Source organism: Pipistrellus kuhlii, unplaced genomic scaffold, assembly GCF_014108245.1.
Source record: "Pipistrellus kuhlii isolate mPipKuh1 unplaced genomic scaffold, mPipKuh1.p scaffold_m20_p_8, whole genome shotgun sequence".
Taxonomy (NCBI): Eukaryota; Metazoa; Chordata; class Mammalia; order Chiroptera; family Vespertilionidae; genus Pipistrellus; species Pipistrellus kuhlii.
This window is the reverse complement of record NW_023425584.1, coordinates 65,679,835-65,692,997: the sequence shown is the minus strand read 5'-3', so window position 1 is coordinate 65,692,997 and position 13,163 is coordinate 65,679,835. Positions and strand designations below refer to the sequence as shown.

Below are 13,163 nucleotides of genomic sequence, written 5' to 3'. Positions count from 1 at the left end.
TACTTCATTCATCTACTTGATCCCTACAACAGTAGTCTGAGAGGGTAACACTTACATCCCCGATTTACAGATGAGGCAATGGGGTCTGGAGAGGCGAGGTAACTAACTTTGCTCAGGATCACATGGCCGTGGGAAGCCAGTGGCCCAGCTCCTGAGCCCGTCCTCTGCAGGTGACAGGAACCCCACCTTGGCCAGGGCCTAACCAGCACCCTGAAAGTGCTGGGCCAGACTGGAAAGTGGTACCACAGCCAGCGCAGTGACATGACCTGCCGGACACAGCTGCTTCCCTGCATGGGCAGGTCTCTCCTGAGCTCCCACAGGTGCCTCCGAGCTCACACTGGACACTGGAAAGGAGGTGGGTGGAGGAGCAGGAGAGTAAACACTGAACATGACAGTGACGGGGACTTTGAAGAGAGAGGGATAAAGAGTTAGAAACATCGGTGAGAGAGAGTCATCGATCAGCTGCCTCTTGCACACCCCCTACTGGGGATGTGCCCGCAACCAAGGTACATGCCCTTGACCGGAATCGAACCTGGGACCCCTCAGTCTGCAGGCCGACGCTCTATCCACTGAGCCAAACCCGGCGTGACAGGGACTTTGATTCCTGAGCTGGACTATGCCCTGGGCTGGCCTGAGACAGTAACATCAGCAAACATAAAGGGTCTGCTAATGCGGTGTCAGGACCCAGGACCAGAAATGGGACTCTTTTTAAAATATATATATTTTTATTGATTTCAGAGAGGAAGGAAGAGGGAGAGAGAGACTGAAACATCAATGATGAGAGAGAATCATTGGTAGGTTGCTTCCTGCATACCCCCTACTGGGGATTGAGTCCACAGCCTTGGGCATTGAACTGTGACCGGGAATTGAACTGTGACCTCCTGATTCATTGGTCGACGGCCAACCACTGGGCCACTCTGGGACTCTTATTTCAAGGGACCATGGGAGCCTCCTGTGTCCTGAGCCTGGCTAAGCGGTGGCTGCCAGTTGCAGCGGTCTCATACCCAAGCTCAGCTCAAAGGAGCGTGGAGGCCAAGCTGTGAGAGGTGGCCACGTGCAGGCGGCAGGAACCCCTAGAACAAGGCCAGGGTTTTTCTGATTTGAAGGCTGTGGCTGACACTCCACAGAGCCCCAGCCTGTGCCAAAGTAACCAGAGCTCCAGCCAGCCCCTGCCTCCGGCTCCTTCCCCCGCTCCGGTCCCAGGGAGGCTGGCAGCTGATAGAAGCTGGGTCCCACCGATGAAGTCATATGTTTTGGTGCCAGGGAAAGGAAGGGCTGGGGGCAGCAGGCGGAGGGGCCACAGGGCCCATGCTCTGTCTACTTTTCCCAGGCTGGCGCCACAGGTTGAAAAGCCCGAGCCTTATCTAGGGAGTGCCCATTGTGGGGGTGGGGTGTGGGATCTAGGGGGGCAGGGGGCTGGAGGGGAGTGTCTGTGCTTTGTTAGGAAGTCAGGGAGAGAAAAGAGAGTTTGGTTGAAATGTCAGGGATGGGGGGGAATCGGCAGATCTCTTGCAAATGTCTCGCTGGTGCTGTGAATGGTCCGTCCTTGTTCTGATCACTCCTTTCGACCATTTGCCCTTCCACAGAAAAAGAAAAGAGCCGAAGCCGGTTTGGCTTGGTGGATAGAGCGTCGGCCTGCGGACTGAAGGGTCCCAGGTTCGATTCCGGTCAAGAGCATGTATCTTGGTTGCGGGCACATCCCCAGTGGGAGATGTGCAAGAGGCAGCTGATAGATGTTTCTAGCTTTCTATCCCTCTCTCTTCCTCTCTGTAAAAACTCAATAAAAATATATTAAAAGAAAGAAATATAGAAAAGAACTCTGAGAACACTCCACATTGTCAACTCTTTATTTATTTATTTTATATTTTATTGATTTTTCCATAGAGAAGAAGTAAGAGGGATAGAGAGCTAGAAACGTCAATGAGAGAGAAACATCGACCAGCTGCCTCCTGCACAACCTCTCCCAGGGATGTGCCCGCAGCCAATGTACATGCCCTTGACCGGGATTGAACCTGGAACCCTTCTGTCCGCAGACCGACGCTCTATCCAAGGAGCCAAACTGGTTTCGGCACACATTGCCAACTCTTTGCCTTGCTCTTCAGGCACTTCTGTCATTTGTCGCTGTCCTTAAGGGAGCCCCCTGAGGTTCACAAGTTTCCTCTGTGTACCTCAGCAAAGCTTGCATTTCAGATCCATTTTTATGAAGAGAGATGTGAGCATGCTTCCTGGTATAGAGTATGCACATCTTACGTGGACAGATTGATGCACTTATACACATGGATCTACCCGTGTAAACGCCACTCAGATTCAGAGGTAGACCTGATTCTCTGTGCTCCTTCCCTGTCATTATCCACCAGCTGTAAGCATGGCTTCTGTCTTAGTTTTGTGTGTCCTCGAAATTCATGTCAGTGGAAGCACATAGCATTGCTCTTCTGTGTCTGGGTCCCTTCCTCACCTTGATGTCGGAGGGACTCGCCCTTTGCTTACCTTGTGTGAGTAGCAGAAGTTCACTCTTTTTTCATTTTCCTTCTTTAATACACTTTGTTTTTCAGAGCAGTTTTAGGTTCACAGCAAAGTTAAGCAGAAGGTGGAGGGATTTCCTGTTACCCCCTACTCTCTACACTCACAGCATCCCCCATCCACATCCCCCACCAGAGTGGCACACTGGTGACACTTGATGAACCTATATTGGCTTATTATTATTATCACCAAAAGTTCACAGTTCCTATGAGGGCTCACTCAGGGTGGATTCTATGGATTTAAATAAATGTATAAAGATATGAACCAATCATTATAGTATCATGCAGAATCTTTCCTTTTGTTGTGTTTATTTATTTTTTAACTCAAGGTATTGGGGTGACATAGGTTATTAGGATCATATAGGTATCAAGTGTGCATTTCTGTGATCCATGCTCCATATATTATATTGTATGCTCACCACCTAAAGTTAAGTCATCTTCTGTCACCATATATTTGATTCCCTTTACCCTTTACTAACCTCCCCTCCTTCCCTCTGATAACCACCGTGCTGGTGTCCATACAGAGTATTTTCACTGTCCTAAAAAGCCTCTGGTTCTGCCTATTCATCTGTCCTTCTCCCAATTCATTCTTTCTATTGTTGTAAAAACATTCCAATATTTCAGTTATTTATCTATTCAGTTGCTTATGGGCATTTCCTGGTTTTGGCCTTTAAGCATAAAGCTGCTATGAGCATTCCCAGACATGTTCTGGAGGGCGTGCACAGCAGTTCTCTCTGGATTTGCGTTGATATCTCACTGTGGCTTTATTTTGCATTTCCTTGAAAATGGATGAAACTGAGTACCTGTTTGAGTGCTTCTTGGCCATCTGACCTTCTCATTTCCTAGGGTCACTTTTTAAATTTGGATATTCATTAAATTTTTCTTAGATGTCAGATTTTATAAATAAAAGCATTTATTAGAATAGATACAGGTGTGAAAGTAGTGTGTGTTATTTATTTATTATTTAAAAAATTTATTTATTGATTAAAGTATCACATATTTGTCCTCAACCCCCCATTCCAATCCCCCACCCCACCCCAGTCATGCCCCCACCCCCCTATTGTCCTTGACCACTGGTTAGGCTCATATGTATGCACATAAGTCCTTTGGTTGATCTCTCCCTTTTATCCCCACCCTCCCTTTGAGGTCCAACAGTCTGACCCATGGCTCCTTATCAGTGTGTGTTTTTTATTCCTAAAAGTTTATTTATTCATATAGTAACATTTAAAAAAATATATATATATATTTTATTGATTTTTTTTTTTTTTTTTTTTTTTTTTTACAGAGAGGAAGGGAGAGGGATAGAGAGCTAGAAACATCAACCAGCTGCCTCCTGCACACTACCCACTGGAGATGTGCCCTTAACCGATGTACATGCCCTTTTTTCGGAATCGAACCGGGGACCCCTCAGACCGCCTCTATATAGCAAAATTTTAGAAGGCGCTAAGATAAAGTAAAAAGGGGTGAAGAGATAGACTGAGTTCAAGCACCCTCCTCATCCAGCTCAGATCACACCAGCAGCTGGATAAAGGAGAGAATGTGGAAAGAAAGAAAAATTGGGGGTGTGGAAGAGGTGGGGAGTAGGTATTCTTAAGATATGGCGGCATTTTATTGTAGCTTAAAGGCCTGGCTGGTGTGGCTCAGTGGTTGAGTGTTGATCTATAAACCAGGAAATCACGGTTTGATTCCTGATCAGGGCACATGCCCAGGTTATAAGCTTGATCCCCAGTAGATGGTGTGCAGGAAGCAGTTGATCAATGATTCTCTCTCATTATTGAGGTTTCTATTTCTCTTTCCCTCTCCTTTCTGAAATCAATAAAATATATTTTTAAAATTTTCCAAGGTTGCCGAAACCAGTTTGGCTCAGTGGATAGAGCGTCGGCCTGTGGACTGGAGGGCATGTACCGTATTTTTCGGACCATAAGACGCTCCGGACCATAAGATGCACCAGTTTTTAGAGAAGGGAAATGAAGAAAAAAAGATTCTGAAACAAATAGTGTCCTAAAATATTTTATGTGCATTAAAACCCAACATCACAGTCATAAACACATGTAATCAACCCTGTAAAGTAAACAGCAGCATTTAGAACCATTTTAGAGCCGGGCAAGCACACAGAGACCACACAGAGCCGGGCAAGTAAAAAAACTTTTTTTAAAAGTATATGTGTAGGCTATATTTGGACCATAAGACGCAGGGACTTTCCCCCCCCCCCACTTCTGGGGGAAAAAAAGTGCGTCTTATGGTCCGAAAAATACAGTACCTTGGTTGCAGGCATATCCCCAATAGGGGATGTGCAAGAGGCAGCTGATTGATGATTCTCTCTCATCGATGTTTCTAACTCTCTGTCCCTTTCTCTTTCTCTGTAAAAAATCAATAAAATATATTGTATTTTAAAAAATTTCCAAAGTTAAACATAGGTGAAGTCTTTGACACAAATGGGAAGCCCTTCCCAGAGATGACCCCAAAGGTGATGATGTTAGAAGGTGGGACTTTTGGAAGATGTTAGTCATGAGGGTGGAGACCTCATGAATGGGATTAGTGCCCTTACTAAGAGAGAGAGAGAGAGAGATCACAGAGAGCTCTCATCCCTTCTACCATGTGGGGACACAGTGAGAACCTGCTGACTATGAACCAGGCTATGGGCTCTCACCAGACACCTAATCTGCCAGCACTTTGATCTTGGACTTCCCAGCCTCCAGAACTGCGAGCAATACATTTCTGCTGTTTATAAGCTGCCCAGTCCGTGGTATTTTGTTATAGCAATCTGCCAACAGGGGTGCCAAGGCATGTAGTCCCCTCAGCCCTGGGTGGGGCCTACGAGAGCAGGAGCCCCACCAGTTGCTTCCTGCTGCTCCCACTTTCCTCAGGGCACAATATCGATCGGCTACCTCTTACAGGCCCCCACAGAGGTTGGCGTGGGGCCTCAAGAAGCAGATTCTGTGCACTCTGCAGATGTCCCATTCAGTGCTGGCCGAGCTCTGTTGATACAGAGAGTGCAGCAGGAGAGGGACTCCATCCTGGATACTCACCTGAGGCCACTGCAGAGCCTGGCTTGTCCATTAAAGATCAGGAAGCATGGGAAGTCCAAGATCAAGGTGCTGGCAGATCTGGTGTCTGTTGAGGGCCACTTCCTGGTTGATAGAAGGTTGTCTTCACAGGCAAAGAGCAGAGAGGAACAAGCGCTCTCATGGCTCTCATGAGAGCACTAATGCCATTCATGAGAACTTCACCCTCATGTCCTAATGATTTCCCCAAAGACCCCATATCCTAATGCAATCGCTTTGGGGTTAGGATATCAACATATAAATTTGGGGGTGGGGGGGAACCCAAGCATTTAGTCTCTAGTAGTACCTGTGCTTTATTTCAGGTAGACAGGAATAAAATAATTATCCTCTACTTTCCTCTAGTGCTGTATGGATTCTTATTATCTTTACATCTTTGACCCATTTGGAATCTATCCAACTAAAACAGGCAAGGTTCCAACTTTATAATATTTCCAGATGCCTCTCTAGTTTTCCTGACACCATTTATTGGATAATACTTGGTTAGATGGCCTCTTCATCATTTCTAAATGGCCATTTGTATTGGGCCCATATCTGATTTTAGTGATCTGTCTAGTCATATGCCATTATCACACTTTTTTTAATTATGGAGACTGAATACTGCTAATAGATTTTAACATCCAGAAGGGCTGTCAGTATTTCTCTTCTGCAGAATTCCCAATGAAATTCTTACTTTAATATATATATATATATATATATATATATATATATATATATATATATTTCAGAGAGTAAAGGAGAGGAAATATAAAGGGTGAGAATCATTGATCCGCTGCCTCCTGCACACCTCCTACTGTGGATGGAGTCTGCAACCCCGCATGTGCTCTGACCGGGAATCTAACAGTGACTCCTGGTTCATAGGTGGATGCTCAGCCACTGAGCCACTCCCGCCAGTCAGTTTCTTTTCTAGACGTTTTTTATGTACAATTAAAAAAAAAAAATCTACACTTCCAATCTGTACATTTCATCAATTTACCTTTGCTAATGACTTCCACCTCTTACACAGACAGAAATAGATTTCTTTTACAAAACTGGGATACATATGCTCTGCTCCTATCCTGTGCCGCATCTCCACCGCGCCCCTCCCGCCCAACAATTACAGGTTCATCTCTCTTGTTTCTACACTGTGATGTGAGGTTTGTATCCAAGTTCACACTTTGCCGGTTTTCTGTCCTACTCTTTCAAAAGTTGTCGAAGTTGCTGAAACCGGTTTGGCTCAGTGGATAGAGCGTCGGCCTATGAACTGAGAGGTCCCGAGTTCGATTCCAGTCAAGGGCATGTGCATTGGTTGTGGTCACATCCCTGGTAGGGGGTGGGCAGGAGGCAGCAGGTTGATGTTTCTCTCTCATCGATGTTTCTAACTCTCTATCCCTCTCCTTTCCTCTCTGTAAAAAACCAATAAAATATATTAAAAAAAAATTGTCGAAGTTGCCGCTTATAAGTGAAAAAATGTCGTGAGTGTGCTCCTCGGCCCTGGAAAGACCCACAGGATGGGAGAACAGTAGACTATTTCGTCGCCTGTTCAAACTGGAAAAACAGGCAGGCCCCGCCACCTAGTGGTAAACACGGGGAACTCTACCGACCAGTCTTCTAAGCACTTGGTTTCCAGTGTCCTCACCTGCGGGCTGTTTTATTCGGTGTGGACCAGTGAGAAGAGCTAGACAGGAGAGCTTCCCAAGGCTCTACGAAACTTTTCAGTGACTCGAGTTCCTTTTGTACCATTATTGGATGGCATTTACTTTTGGCCCAATTTCTTTCTAGCCCTACACAGTTGGCAAGTATCCATTTTCTAAAACAGACAAGCTTGAAAAGGACTGAAATTTTTTAAATTGCAGCCAATCATTTTGGCTACTCTCTTCCTTAAATACACACGGTGTGGAGCATGGAGCACTGGGCTGCCTCTCAGAGGGGCTTGTGCTGTTGCTGGTTCCTGGCCTCACTAATGGTGGTCTTGGGCAAGTCCACTCCCTCCCTCCCACTCCCTTCCACACCAGGCCTCAGTTTTCCAATCTAGAGATGATTTCTAAGGGCCTTTTCAGATGCAGGCATCCGTGTGTGTGTGTGTGTGTGTGTGTGTGTGTGTGTGTGTTTCAGATGAGGGAGCTTGCCTTGGGCAGCAGGTTCCCCAGGCTAACAAGTGCCTCACCTGGTCAGACCCAGCAGCAAAGGGGTGTGTGTGTGTCCTTGATACACCCTGGCCCAGTCTGCAACCATTCCACCAGGCCATGGTTAGGACACTAATTGCTGTCACCCTTGGCTTGAATTTTTATGTGCTCTCTGACTCCCACTTAGCTATGTGGCTAAGAGGACAGCTTGACCTCTCTGTGCCTTTTCTCTGCAAATGGTCATGCTCGGTGAGAGAACAAATGTCTGTAGTTATAACCCACCCAGTTTTGTGGTTATTTGTTGGGGCAGACCAGGAATCCAATACGTAGCCAAAACTTGAAACCTCCTTGTTTGATTTTGAAAAAAGAATTGTATAGTATAGGTGGTGATGCTGGTGGGGGGGCTGTGTTTTATTCTTTCCCTCAAATTTGCCTTTCCTTTGCGTCTGTAGATGCCTGTTCTGATTTCTATGGACACCATTGCACTGGCCTCAGAGTTGCTGGGGTTTAGGGTTTAGGTTGCTGCTCATCTCCAATGCCTTTCCCCAAGGGCAGAACAATTCTTCTCGTTATGCACTGGAACCTAGCTAACACGATGTCAGGATATGGAAGCCCGATGACAAAGTGCCAAGCATGTTACACACATAATCTAATATACTGCCTTATCTAATCCTAAAACGACTGAAGGATGAGGTATCAGTAAGAGTTCTCAGTATCATTCAGATTTCTTGGTTTCCAGTAACTGACATTAATTAGGCACATTTTTAAGCCGAAGGAGAATGTACTGGAAAGATATCTGGACCTCTCTGAACAGGCTTGGAATAGTGCCATCAACGAAAGAGCCTGAAGGTCCATACTGCTGGATCATGGTTCTGAAACAGTCTGCTGCATGAGCACAAAGCATGCTCCAATGGCACCGATGCAGTGATATCATTCATTTAAGTTTGGTTCCTGGGGACAAACATCCGATTTGCTAAGGCTAACCCATGGGCCTTCCCCATGACTGCTCTGGGATATGGGGAGCAAAGATTGAGTCCTCTGACTTCCTCAAAGGGGGTGGCCACTACCTCTGAGGTTACACTCTTGGAGCCACAAGGTGAACACATAATGGCTTTTATGTATGATAATTCAGCGTTCTTATTTACTTCACATAAGAGTGAGCTTTCAGCATGAATGACTTTGAACGCTCCCATGTTATCTAAGCTATGCTGAAGAAAATCAAAGGCCATGCAGTGTCTTTTTTTGCATCTCACTGTCCAAGTTAGAGCAACATCACACCCCAGGCTGGTACAATCGTGGCTTGAGGAACACAAGAAAAGGTAAAGATTTTTAGCGTATTTTTGGGGTTGTGGATCCTTCTGATATCTGGTGAAGAATATTTGCTATTTCCCATCCCCTTGTTTTCTCTGCTTATTTTCTGTTTATTATTATTATTTTATCTTATTGCATTGATGTTACTTTTGCACCACTTCTCCCTTTCGTTTTGTTACAGGCTTGATTTAAATGAGCTAATACAGGCACCTGACATCATAAAATCTTTCTAGGCATAACCTCAAATAGATGCCATAGGAGGCTAGCTCTGTGGACCAGTGATGATTTCTGGTTTCCTCTCTTTCTTTCTCTCTCTCTTTCCCTCTTTTCTCTCTTTCTCTCTTTCTCTCTTTCTCTCTCTCTCTTCCTTCCTTCCTTCCTTCCTTCCTTCCTTCCTTCCTTCCTTCCTTCCTTCCTTCCTTCTTTCCTTCCTGTTTTAAAAAGGAAGGGAGAGGAAAAAGAAAGATGGAAACATCAATGATGAGAGAGAATCATTGATTGACTGCCTCCTGCATGCCGCCTACTGGGGATCAAGCCTGAAATCCAGACATGTGCCCTTGACTGGAATTGAATCCTTTAGTCCACAGACCAATGCTCTATTCACTGAGTGAAACCAGCAAAAGCTCTTCTCTCTCTCTTTCTCTCTCCCCCCACTCTCTTCCTTCCTTCCTTCCTTCCTTCCTTCCTTCCTTCCTTCCTTCCTTCCTTCCTTCCTTCCTTCCTTCCTTCCTTCCTTCTCTCTCCCCCCCCTCTCTCTCTCTCCCTCCCTCTCTCTCTCTCTCCCTTCCTTCCTTCCTTCCTTCCTTCCTTCCTTCCTTCCTTCCTTCCTTCCTTCCTTCCTTCCTTCCTTCCTTTCTTCCTTTCTTTCTTTCTTTCTTTCTTTCTTTCTTTCTTTCTTTCTTTCTTTCTTTCTTTCTTTCTTCTTTCTTTTTGCTGAAATGTTGAGGATTGGTGGTAAGGAGGGGTCTGAACATGTAGGTCTTCTAGGAATATGGAGCCCAGCTTAGAATTCCATCACAGACATTCAGATGTGTTTCCTTCAGGCACATTGATGGAGAATAAAAACCCCAAACTCAGCTCCTGGTTTTTTTTTTTTTTTTTTTGTTTTTTTTTTCTGAGAAGATAATGACCTCTGCCTCTGGTTGAGGACACTGGAGGGGTGGTGAGGAAGTGAGGTAGGAACAATGCCAGCAATGCTGCAGACCCTTGGGAGGTTTGTTTTGTGTGGATCTGTATGGTCCATTGCTACCCCCACAGTCAGGCAACAACAGGGCTTGGGTCTTCAGAGCCCCTGAGCAGAGTCTCAAAAGCAATTTAGCCACCAGGAGGCATATAGATTTAATCCAGAGGAAGAGTTTTGAGGGCCTTGGTGTCTCATGGACCTACTGGATTCTTGACTCCTCATTGGACTACAGATGTACAATCACTACAAACTACAACCAATACTTCCAGCTAGATTCCTATACTTCATAGTTGAGAGGGGGGTCTAGCTCAACAGTGAAGACACTGGATCAAAGATTATCTGGGTTCAAACTCAATGCTAACTAACTTTTACTACTGTGTGAGCTTGGAAAATTTCTTCATCTGTAAAATGGGAGAAATAATTGATTTTTTGGTGAAAATGATAGTGATTTAGTTATGTAAGCCACTTAAAAATGTAACTGCCACATAATAAACTATTACTATTAGGCTCAGCTGGTGTTATATTCTTAGGCCTGTAGTCATATATTGTTTAGCAATTAAATTTGAACTTGAAATAGGAATTAGTAATGGAGATGGGCCAGCAGAAAGAAGAATAGGAGGTTCGCCATAGCGCCTGCCACTTTATAAAAAATATTTCTGAAAATTTGCCAGTATATTGATCAGAGTCTGACTCCCATTGGCTACCCAGGACTCCTTAAAGATGCTCACACATAGATTGTAGACTTTGGCCTTTTAGCCATTCACATATTCTTTTAATCAAACTCAAAGGCCTGGGGGGGTTTGACTTCTTTTTGCAATTCTTTGCAACAAGAAAATATGCTGAAACAATACATCATCCATTGCCATCCTTGTCTACAACCAAAGAAACATTTGCCACCAACTACCGTGCAGGAACGAACGGATACTCCGTCATTTCCAACCAGACCATTCCCTGAAGGACAAAAACAAACACAAACAAACAAACAAACAAAAAACATGAAAAAGAAAAATCAGGCTCCCAGAGGTTGAGTGAAACCCTAGGCCTGTCTTCTCTTGCTGGTGGTTGCTGCATTATTTTGTGATCAACTTTCTGGACCCTGTCCTCTCATCTCCTACTGCATTTCAGCGAGGGCCTCCTAGTCTGAGGCTAATTAGAGGAAGGTGAGGGCAAAGAGGAATCTGGAAGGATGAACGGTGATATGCGTGGGGCGCAATGGGCTCCCCTCTCTGAAGCTCTGGCAGACCCTTCAGGATGTAGCCACAGAGGGAAAGGACGGGGACCCAAAGACCACTAACCCAACTCCATCTCCAAGCTGAGGGTCCATCTGATATTGGTGTAGCCCCTGCTGGGTTTATATCCATTGAGGTTTTAAGTACCACGGTCCCTGAAAGAACCCCACTTTCATGGTCAGACCCACAGCCTTACCTGAAGGCAATGAAATCACTAGGAGGAAGAGCAGCCCAGAGAGATGGAGCCTCATTGCTGACCAGGACACAGCTGGCACCTCCTGGGGGCAGCTGCCTGGGAGGCCCCTTTATAGAGCTGGGCGAGCCTGGGTGGGGCTGGCTCATTCTACCTGGAAGAGCACTCCAGGCCGACAGGCTTCCTCAGGGTCACAGGACAGAGTCTGTGGGCCACTCCATGCTACTTCCTCTTGTACAAATTGTAGAACACGGGATTCAGTCACAGCAGAACAGGAATAGAGACCAGGTGCTATCTCCTGCCCAGGCCCGGGCACTTTCCCTTCGACTTCAAATGGATCCTGATGGAAAAATGGCAGGGAAAGCATCAACTTGGTCTCTCCTGTCCTTCTGAGTCCCACTGACAACACAGGAGCCCGGAGCAGAGATGTTGTAAAACACAGGCTTCATTTAGGGCCACAAAGGATGTGAGTAAGAACTTGCAGTGTTGTGAGAAACGGAGGTTCTCAAGGTGTCAACCACTGGCCTGACCAGGGTTTAGGGAGACACTCAGGCACAGCGGAGAAAGAATAGGCTTCTCCGTGTGGGAAGATTTGGCCACAGGGCTGGAGGCACATGCTATAGGTACTCTTTCCTTAGAAAAGCCCGCCAACGGCTGGCTGCCTTTTTTCTTTTTCTTTTCTTCTTTTGTTTTGTTATTTCTCACCCGAAGATATTTTCCCATTGATTTTCTAGGGAAAGTGGAAGGGAGGGAGGAGAGACAGAGAGAGAAAGAAACTTCAATGGGAGAGAGACATATTGATATAGATGGGTTGCCTCCTGAACTCCCGCTGGGGATCGAGCCTGCAGCCAAGATATGCATCTCTGGCCAGAATTGAACCCAGTACCCTTCACTCCTCGGATGGACCGGCATTCTATCCGCTGAGCCAAAATGGCTAGGGCCAGGCTGTATTTTTCAAATGGCTAGTTTGAAATTGTGGCTAGAATCTGGGAACTTGGAGAGTTCTGGGACAAGTTGTCTTTTTGGAGTGAGTGAGTTGGGACTCTTTCACATGAAAAGCCAGTTCAGTATGATGTTCAAGGTTGGCTGCCCTGTGTCAGGAGTGAAGCAAGACAGTGCTTCCCCGGAGCTATAGGGTTGCAGCTCTGGGGAAAGGTCAGTAGGTCTGTCCCCCCTAAAGTGGTGGTGAGGGACCGAGAGTTGAGAAGACATTACCATTGGTTTTATTCTTGCGCCTGGAGGCAGGCTTGTACCCAAGGGGCCCATGACCGTAGAATTTGGAGTCTGTGCAGGGGCAGTGGAGCATGGTTTTATTGGTTACACTCTGTTTTGTAGTCACAGGCCCTTGGGTAGATTAATTAGTATCCGTGAGCTTCTTCAGCCTCTTCTCAAAATGTGCACTGTCAGAGCGTTTTTTTAAAGGATGAAATGAGATAAAGCATACAAAATACATTGAACTCATCCTGGTATAGATTAATCCCTCCTCCTCCATCTCCTTCAATATTATTTTTAAATTCCATCACTATAGCTATGTTGCTTTCTCTTAAAAAAAATGTATTAT

At 45.7% G+C, this 13,163-nt stretch overlaps 1 protein-coding gene across 1 annotated transcript; it reads right to left on the bottom strand.

Moving 5' to 3' along the window:
• Positions 1 to 10,952: 10,952 nt before the first annotated feature.
• Positions 10,953 to 11,660, bottom strand: DEFB136 (defensin beta 136). The gene is made up of 2 exons (XM_036425208.1): positions 11,606 to 11,660; positions 10,953 to 11,131 (listed from the first exon to the last, which is right to left on the bottom strand). The coding sequence occupies exons 1-2, from the start codon at positions 11,658 to 11,660 to the stop codon at positions 10,953 to 10,955; spliced, it is 234 nt and encodes a 77-aa protein (XP_036281101.1).
• Between the last annotated feature and the right edge of the window lie 1,503 nt (positions 11,661 to 13,163).

What these genes read in the sequence shown, in the direction of transcription:
- DEFB136 (XM_036425208.1), bottom strand. Translation starts at nt 11,660, where the DNA reads ATGAGGCTCCATCTCTCTGGGCTGCTCTTCCTCCTAGTGATTTCATTG. An exon ending in AGTGATTTCATTGCCTTCAG is followed by an intron (nt 11,132 to 11,605) that starts GTAAGGCTGTGG and finishes TTTGTCCTTCAG; the next exon opens with GGAATGGTCTGGTTGGAAAT.